Here is a 10,141-nt window from a genome sequence, read left to right as displayed (position 1 = left end):
TGTGTGTGAGTAACCAAAGCAGCTCCACATATTGAGCTGAATACTATCCAATGAGACAAACGTACGTATCCGGATACGGGCGGTCCAGCTGGGCACAGCAAGTTTACTTTTCCCACAGGGATTGTCAATGGAATGAGAATGGTGCATAGTCCTTTCTTCGTAGCTCGTTTACTCTGGGTCGGATCCGTATTTTCGCGACGCTGCTGGCTGGCTGGTGGCTGGGATCCACCTGTTCTATAAAATTATACTAGTACACAGAAGTTCTTGCGGGGGTGGGGGGGGGGGGGGGGGGGGGGCATTTTCCGCGACCATTCTGCCTCGCGATTTTTTTTTTGACTGCGCCGCTTGCTGACTTTGTACTTTCAAGTCTCTCACATCTTATGACATCATTTTCGCGAAAATCGGATATACCGTTACGACGCTGCACGACCTTTTTAAATACATGCTTGTCAGACGGGAAATGTTCAAAAACGTGATTTTGGGTACAAAGTCTATGCAAATACTGTTTTCTCACCTTATTCAAAAAGATATGATTATTTCCACTTACAATGGCTGAAATCAATTAGTTTTAGCATAATTATGCTTAAAATAAGTTCTGTAATAAATTTTTATGGAAAAAACGAAAAAAGTTCCAAAAACAAAGAAATGCATAAGAAATGCATAAAACAATAGAATACATAAGAAATTAACTTTGATACCAGATTTTTTTTTCGAGTACATTGTAAAGAATGCTATACACTTGAAGGAACAATGTCACCAAAACTCAGGATGCCATTTTATTTTCAGAATTAGAGCAAAATTTATGATTTCACGCATATTAATTAATATGAAATATAAAGAAATGAAAAATTGTATTTTGTTCTTTTAAAGTTTGGTAGATTACGCGACAAGTAATGTATGTGCCAATTTTCAGGGCGATTGCACGATCGACGGCCGAGATCGGGGCGGGGGGGGGGGGGGGGTTGAATCAGCCCTCCCCCGGCCACAGAACAGGCCAAAAAGCCCGGCCTGGTTAGGGTTAGAATTGTTTCAGGATCAACGAAATCTATAAGTGATAGAGCTACTCTCTAAAAAAAAATCGAGTGAAAATTTTTACTCTGAAAAGAGTGAATACAAAAAAGAGTGAATTTCGAGTGAAATTGGAGTGAATTTTGAGTGAAAATGCTCATTTTCACTCATTTTGGAGTGACGTCAGGGATCACTCGAAGATTTTGGAGTGATCCCTGACGTCACTCCAAAATGAGTGAAAATGAACATTTTCACTCAAAATTCACTCCAATTTCACTCGAAATTCACTCTTTTTTGTATTCACTCTTTTAAGAGTGAATATTTTCACTCGATATTTTTTAGAGAGTACTTCATGAAGAAAAGTAACAGCAGATATATGTTCATGTATGCATTCGTGTGGGTGACTGGTTGTATGCATGTGTTTATGCCTATATATAGTTTTATAATTTTTCCTATAAACACCATTCGTTTATGACGTGTTGTTCAGGCTTATACGAAAAAAAGAAAGAAAGAAAGTAAGAAAAACATTACAAAGACGAGATAGTAACTGCACTTTGCCATCTAATGAGTGGCTAGGGTTTGTTTCCTTTTTATCATTATATAAAAGTGTATGTTTATAGCTGTTGAGTCAAGCGATATACGAGAAGAAGAAGAACAGTAAAAGAACAGACTCTAAAAGGCGTACTGATTTCGCGACCCTTACAAAATACACTTTCGACAATATCAAAGAAAATCGGACAAAAGAATAATGGCCCGCCGCGGCACCACAGAAAAAGGTGTCACAGTGTTTGGAATCATGATGTTCTTTGAAGGTTTCATATCACTGGAGTATATACACACATAAATCATCATAACACTAACAGGTTTATATTCAATTTAAATGGATACTATAGTTTTCTCTGAAAGTTCGTTACAAGCTATTCCTTCATCGCGAGATTTGCTCAGCTGGAATACATTTGGCATGATGTCTTTATCGTTGCTTCATCGGGCACTGGGCCACAGGCAAGTTTTATGTTCGCTATTCGCTGGCATTCTTTTACACACGTGAGACCTATTCGGATTTAAAACACTGTGACATGATTATCATGAGTGTTCTTCTGTAGTTAATCATCCTTTTATGCCATCGGTTGCGAAAAAAAAAACTATATAAAAAACTTTTACATCGCACCTTTCCAACTAAAGCTTTCCATTGAGACAGCTTGAATTATGCCGACATTGTTATCAATCTACAACAGGAGAGCATTGGTAGTATCCTTGCTGGACTGAAATTTTCGACACATTACCATTTAATGCTCATTTCCCCGGTAGGCCTATGTATGAAACACAGACCGGGAACTGACTTTCAATTCAATTCAATTCAATTCAATTCATAACCCCCCCCAAAAAAAAAAAAACAACAACAACAACAACAACAACAACAACAAACAAACAAACAAACATATATCAGTGATTACTAACAAAGGAGTTTTAATGCAAAGAGCAATCATGTGTAACTGTATCAGATTACAGTATATTCTTGCTTTTTATACCCGCACCTTTCTAACTAAAGGAAGATAAATTGAAACTATGAATTGACTTGTGACATCGGGGCCTATGCACGGACGAAGGAGTCGCTGAAAGAAGTGTCCGACACCAGTCACATGTACATGAACTGTACCTGGAAAAGAAAATGCAACCGATATTATTTGCGATACACTCCTTCCACCATGTGTTTGCGCACGTTTCTCGTACGATCGACTTTATGGCTATTGATCGGTCCGGCGAAATGACAATTGCCGGTATTGAGAGCAATTTGATTTCAACGTAATTTTATAATCTACGCCCATTCTTATTCATTTTCTCTGGTAAAAATATTATTTTTTGCACAAGTTGAATTAATGTAGACTATTTTAGGAGGCATTTTAGTTTTGTATATATCATGATGGTGAAACTGCACAGAATTTAAAGCCCTGACCTTCTGTCGACAAAAATCGTGGGTGGATAGCTTTTGCTTTTGGCAACCAGCGGCTTTGTTTCTCTACGTCATCGATCACGACACACCCCTTTTGAGGACAGCCACTCGGAGCGCGCTATTTTGACTAGACTGATTGACTGGACACGAGGACACGGGGTTCGTTTGTCTCACGGAACCGGTCGTGACCAGTTCGCTACGTTTTTTCCCAGGTCAGTCATAGCGTTCCCTCCTCGCTGGACATAACAGTGGACAGCAAATACAGTAACCAGGGAGGTAAAAATAGAAAACACTCCTTACGATGTATTTGCACGGTTCGAGGCCCTTTATCATCTTTGGTATATTAGGTCTCTCCCCGCTCTCTCTCTCTCTCCCTCTCCCTCGCTTAGGGCCCCTACGTATTTTCGTCTCTCGTTGTATATTCACGCGCCACATTCATTTCAGAGTTGCAATGTTTACTGTCGATAACAGTTGTACGCTGTGTGCGTTATAGGCATTTATAGGCATATAGAGATATTATATTGACGTGTTATATATAGACCTAGGTACATTATGTAGTAGGACCTATATCCAGGGAGGTGTATCTCAACGGTCATACGTCGTTGTCATATCACTGTGGATAATTATGTACACGAAAGACTGCCAGGCAAAGAGATAATCTTTAGGTCCCTAGTTGGCCAGGCTATCTCATACATATTTTCCCCCGCTCCCATCCTTATTACGTTAATTGTGCGCAGGCCTTTTATTTCAATATTATGACAGTGCATATTTGTTTCCCAGCAGCTATAACTCATAAGTTTAAAAGGATTGAGTGACTGCATTGGCCTACTATAATAATACGGAGCTACCAAAATACGTGCATGTGTAAATACATCGAGGATGCACTTGAAAAAAAAAATCCGTCCACGCCTCCCCACCCCCCCCCCCCCCCCCCCCCCCACACACACACACACACGCACGTATCTATAGGCCCCTTTGCACTTTTATGGGCAGGGTATCAGGATAGATCAGGGAGGTGGGAAGAGACCTCTCTTCCCACCTCCCTGGATAGATCTATCCCTTTGAAGTACGTTAGAATTCAGTCCGGAGTAAAGGGAAATGGTTAAGAAGGAAAACATGTGAATGCAATAAATACAGAAATGATATTAAAGAAGTATATTATAGGATATGCTGATTAGCAATGCCAAAGTCGATTTATAACCAAAACCGCAGGAAATAATCTTTTTAACGGCTCGTCGAAATAATCACAAACTATATAGCATGCGTTATGATAATTTTACAGGTATCCACTGAACTTGCATGGTGTTGTTGCTAAGAGTTGTTTTAATCCCTTTTATCTTATACTATTATGCCTAATGGACCAGCCCCGAGTAATACGTTTAGAATGATGAGCACGAAACAGCTTTCGAAGAATCGAGATTCGGCGATTGCAATAGGGAAATTAGTCTAAATTTTGCATCATTCATTCTATAGATCCCTTGTGTAAATACCATGCCTGTAGTATAATAGGTGTGATGAATATATCTATAAAATATTCTGGCGTGAGTTTCAAAAGTGATTGCAAATATAACTCTCGTATCGTTTGCATCTAGAATATTTTGTAACGTTAATAAGAAAATGATTTATTTTGTTTGCGACAAATGCGTTCATTTTTGTTTATGCACTGACAGAATCAGTAACATGCTTTCGTCGTAAGGAAAAATGCGATTGAGCAGAACTTATAAACGGGGTAAAGATACCAGCTACGAGACATATGGGACCTACATGTCGTATAATATAGGCAAATGTAATATACCTCAATTACTTACATTTTTACAACTCCATTTTTCGAGGTAAACGGCATGGACAGGCAGGGTTTATTTTAATGAAAACTTACCTATTTTGTAATGGAGCGTGTATATCATACAGTAATTCGTTAAAACGATGTGTTGTGTTATCTAATCCTGCGTCTAGGTGGTTTACTGGTTGTTTCTTTTGACCCCTCATGCTGGGTTTGTCACTGCGACATGGTATTGTTCGTACTTTTATTGGCATCGGTGCTATAGCTCCAATAATCTTGTATCAATATCATGATATCGCAAAAATTAAGATAGGAATATAAAATCCTGTATCGTTACCCCCATGATGCTAAAATGTTGCCATGACCTGAAGTGACCAGACAGCGATAACCCAATTACGACCGCCCCGCTGACCTGGACAAGATGGTCGGCATGCATGCATGGTCACGTTATTGGTGGTGTGATCAGTAGACGCCTTTTTATAGAGGCTGCTTTGTTATTTCGGGCGGGAGGCGGGGGGGGGGGGGGGGGTGGGGGTGGATGGGGCAGAAATCCGGAGGTATATACGCGAGGTCATTCGTCTTCTCACGATGGATGTCATGCGCCCAGCGACGGAGTTTGTTTACTGGCCAGGCACCGTCAAGGCTTCATCGCTGACCGGACGCCTGGAGATCAGAAGGGGAGGGGGGGGGGGGGGAGGGGCGAAGACAAAAAAAAAACTGACCCAAGCAATCAATGAATTAGGGAAATGGCGTACCCAGGGTACAGACTGCATCATAATTTTATAAATACAAGAAGCGTACTATTACTAAGTACACGGAGCAGCCGCACATCAGGGGGGTGTTTCACCATGGTTTTACATTATAATAGTTTTGGTTGAGACCTAACTTCATGACTGTTTCTAACATTGTTGGTGAAATAATGAGGAAACCTTTCATGAAATCTGAAAGAACATACTTCCAAGAGGAAATCAATGTTTATTTGATGAATTGGTTTTGAAATGGCTGAGACATCCAAAACAGAGCAATCCTAATAAAAGATGAGACCCACTTTTTATTACAATTGCGTTGTTTTAGGCCTATCATACTTTGTCTTTTGATGTTTCAGCTGATCCCAAACTGACTTTCGTCAAATACATACATGAACTTTGAATTCCTCGTAGAATGGTATGTGCCATACTACTGTGTTTTCTTGGTATCTCATCTCCACCAATACTGTACATCCCTTTAAAAGGCCAGGCACCGTCAAGGCTTCATTATAATATCACTGACCGGATGCCTGGTCCGAGAAGGGGGGGGGGGGCGTTGAAGACAAGTGACCCAAGCAATCAATTACATAGGGAAATGGCGTATACCCAGGGTACAGTATTCAGGGTACAGGTAATATAGGTTTTCCCGGCCAATTTCGCACTTTTGTCAGTCCAATTCCTAATTGCTGCATTCAATTTAGCAAAATTTAGCGTAGATGACATGTTCGGTAGTTCAATTTTATGATCTCTTCATTCAAATTCATTTTGGAGCATTCAAATTACCTTTAGCCTCATTCTAATTAACACTCTTTCAATTGAAATTCGTAAAACAAGCACCATTTCGTAATTCGTTCATTCAATTTAGAATGATATTGTCACGTGATCACTGACATGCCGCACTCGTTCATTCAAATTCATTTTTTGGTCATCCAATTTAACATCTTTTGCAGTCAATTTAGCACGCATGTTTATGCTTTGGTTATTTCTTTTTTTTTGTCAACATAGGTATTGTTTTGCAAGCGTCATGACAATTCATATTTTCGTACTTATCTTAGAGATTTTGGCAACAATTTTTTTTTCTTCAATGTGCTTAGTGATTCTTCCAGTCCGAAGATATAGTGCATCATGTGGTATGGCCACAACTTATCTGGCCGTTGAGTGCTTTATTCCGAGTGTGTCGGCCAGTTCTAGGAAGTCAAGGTTATGATCATCAATGTTCCTATAATTCTTTTTCTGTCTTTTTGAGAAATACGTCTGTATCTAACTTGTGCTGTCATGACTGTAAGAAGATGAAGTTAATCTGTAGTATTGGTACATGTAGGCCTAAGATGACATGTATGAGAGAAATGGGGCTTTACAGAACAACAAACTCGAGTTATATATGGTCAAAAATATACTTTTACTGCTTAACAGTGCGTGGATGAAACAAAAAGTCACATAGAAATACGCGTTTAAATGTTATCACCTTTTCAAAAAAGAAATAACATGCATGACGTTAATTTGAATGAATATGTTAGGAATTTGACTGCCCATACGCGAAATTGAATGACTGAAATACCCCTTTCGGCCAGTGTTGGCGAATTTGAATGACGGAAGAGCACGTGCCAATTTGAATGCTCGTTTTACGAATTCGAAAGGCACATGTGCAAATTTCATTGATCGAAATGCTAAATTGAACGACCCACTTGCAATTTTGAATGACAGAATGTGCAGTGACGAGGATTTTCGCTAAATTGAATGAACCTTTTATCAAATGGACTGACAAAAGTGCGAAATTGGCCGGGAAAACCTATATTACTATTTTTTTTTTTATATAAGAAGCGTAGTATGCATGGACGCGGATGGAGCAGCCGCACATGAGAACTCATGTTTCACTAAAAACATCGCCAAGTCATCGATATAATATCAGGAAAATACACAGTACTGTTGTCCCTTCCGATTGCTCTGTCTTACTTTCCAATGCTGTAGAAGAAGGGAGGTACTGTCAGAAAACAGACACGAACTCCCTGTATGGTTGTGGGAACGCCACGCAGGGAGGGGAGGAGAGAAGCTTATCCAAGAGGAGATACAGCCGAGCACCTCCTTGATTTAGGGCCTACTAACATAATTTGTTTCTGTTTTCCCTCGTTTTTATGCCTCCGCCACGAAGTGGTGCCGGAGGCATTATGTTTTCGGGTTGTCCGTCCGTCCGCTTTCGTTTACGCAATAACTTACGAGTAATATTTACTGGAATTTTACCAAACTGCTGCTGTCGTTGTTTTCCAGCATTATTGTAATTGGTTCTACACTGTGGAATTATGCTTATCAAATTTTGAAAATAAGAAACAAACGAAATCGAAATAAGTAACAGGGCCGGCGTAGCCGTGGGGGCCGTGGGGGCCGTGGGGGCTCGGGCCCCCACACTTTTTGTGCACCATACAAAGGAATACATAAGGTGTCATCACTTTGGGCCCCCACACTTTTTTCAAACCGGAAGTACGTATGTGGCACTAAGATAGAAATAGAATAGAGATCTTGAAGTATTTTCTCTGAAGACCTTTTTTTTTAACACCCGGAAATGTGAGGGGAGAGAATGAGCTGAGGACCTTTTTTTTTTTTTTTTTTTTTTTTGCTTGTCAGCTGAAGAAACCCGGAAGTGGACGGGGAGAGATGAGCTGAGAACCTTATTTTTTTTTTTTTTTTTTTGCTTGTTAGCTCATGAAACCCGGAAGTGTGCCCCCACTCTTTTGAAAACACTGCGCCGGCCCTGAGTAATAACCGTAGCTTCCTCTTAATAAGTGTTTCTTCTTCTTCTTCTTCTTCTTCTTCTCCTCCTTCTTCTTCTTCTTCTTCTCCTTCTTCTTCTTCTTCTTCTTCTCCTTCTTCTTCTTCTTCTTCTTTTCCCATGTTGCAAATTAAAAGGCAATATCATCTTACTGTGCTTTTTGAATGTACAGGGAGGGGGTGCTTTGGACACAATACCTCAATCACCTACGGGCGATGTCTGCATGAAGTGGACAACGATATGGAGATCGGCTGCGACGCGGACGTCGACGACGGAGTGGGCGGAAGCCTGAATAGCCGAATCGCCAAGTGGAAAGGCGTGGAAGAAGAACATCGGCAAAAACAGCTCATCAACCCATTCTCCGAGTGGGAGGGCGCCTCCACACGAGCGAAGTTGGATAAAGATGACCCGAACTACGCGCGCCCCGTGGAGGGGTCGAAGACGGCAATCCGAGGACAGCAGGCCGGACAGCGCATCAGCGGCGAAATACACCAGCTCGTGCGCATCTTGCAGGAGTGCGCGCGGCGCGAAACCCTCGCCGACGGACGCGTGCGCTTCGCGATCACGTTTGGCAAACTCTTCGAAATCTACGCCAAGATCTCCAACAAACTGGTCGGGATTCTGATGCGCGCGAGAAAGCAGGGGCTCGTCCAGTTCGAGGGCGAGATGCTTTGGCAACGTCGGGACGACCACGTGGTGATTACCATGTTGTGTGATGTGTGTTACTGAATTAAGGCTTTTTATTGTTACCGAATCTCATTTGATCTATGACACAAAATCCTTTGATCAATTTTGCTATTCAAATGAGTGTATTATAAGGAGTTCATTTGTGAGAACATAATATAACCACGCATTTGAAAAGTGGACAGAAGTTTTGTGCCTAAAAACCATCTATCTGGGTGGCTCAACGGACAACCATTCACAGGTCTTTTTGCCAAATTTTATTGAATTCTACCAGTCTTAGATAGGGTCTACAGCAGGGGTGTGATGATCAAACTTATGAAGAAAAAAAAAAGTCTTTTAAGTGTATTAACATATAGATATGTCAATGCATTTGAATTGCCAAAATTTATGAAAAGTGGGTTTTTGGGCAGAGTAAAAAAAAAAAAAAAAAAAAAAAAAAAAAAAAAAAAATCTGAAATCAGATGACACTCGAACCCTATTACTTGTATCCCTGATACAGCCATGTATGGTACAAATATCATATATTCGGTATAAATGACTCTCACTAAGCAAGAACTACGCAAGAACAACCTAACTACGCTAGGCAGCAACAAAATGTCCAAAAAGAAAACAAAGTATTATATGCATGTGTATTCATGTCATCTCATACGGGTGTTCAAGAGTTCAGGTTTGTTTCTATGTTTGAAGTGCAATTACATTTTATTTCATTTAGACTATCTTTCTGAATCAATTTCTCTCTCTCTCTCTCTTTCTCTCTGTAGATAGGTAGGAAATAAGATATTCATATGTTCACATATTGTACTAACAAAATGCAATTACAGTACGTTAGACACGGTAGCATAAAGCAGCAAGTGTAGAGATTGGTATAGTCTTGGCAAAACTGGCATTCAAAATCTGAATAACTTGTGTCCAGTGTCAATGGCACTAACAGCATAAAACAGCCTGCTTTGCACAGCTTGTGAAAACCTGTCATTTTATTTACATGTAGATTGTCTGTGTATCTTCTCTAGTGTATCTTTTCATTTTACTCATGTTCGTATTCTCACACACTATATTCAATTATCTTTTATTCCGTATATCTCATGTCATTATGTATAATCTACAAGAATTGTATTCACTGGTTTGTTATACAAAGTTGTGCTATTCTTTGTTTGTTTGTACTCTCGTACCCCGAGAGGGGGTCAAGAGTCAATAAAATCCTAAAATGT

General features: G+C 40.2%; 1 protein-coding gene across 1 annotated transcript; it reads left to right on the top strand.

Moving 5' to 3' along the window:
* The first annotated feature begins 3,213 nt into the window (after positions 1–3,213).
* Positions 3,214–8,978, top strand: LOC139714220 (actin-binding Rho-activating protein-like). Its single transcript, XM_071625938.1, has 2 exons — positions 3,214–3,235; positions 8,422–8,978. Exon 2 carries the CDS (start codon positions 8,490–8,492, stop codon positions 8,976–8,978), a length of 489 nt encoding a protein of 162 aa, XP_071482039.1. The 5' UTR covers positions 3,214–3,235; positions 8,422–8,489.
* The last annotated feature ends 1,163 nt before the right edge of the window (positions 8,979–10,141 follow it).

The sequence above is a fragment of the Diadema antillarum genome, unplaced genomic scaffold (assembly GCF_040938485.1).
Source record: "Diadema antillarum isolate AM-2024a unplaced genomic scaffold, OU_Dant_1.0 scf00000045, whole genome shotgun sequence".
NCBI lineage: Eukaryota > Metazoa > Echinodermata > Echinoidea > Diadematoida > Diadematidae > Diadema > Diadema antillarum.
The sequence above is the reverse complement of the archived record's forward strand: the minus strand, read 5'-3'. Positions and strand labels throughout refer to the sequence as shown.

Bases quoted from the DNA above. Each gene is read 5' to 3' on its own strand.
- LOC139714220 (XM_071625938.1), top strand. From the start codon at position 8,490: ATGGAGATCGGCTGCGACGCGGACGTCGACGACGGAGTGGGCGGAAGC.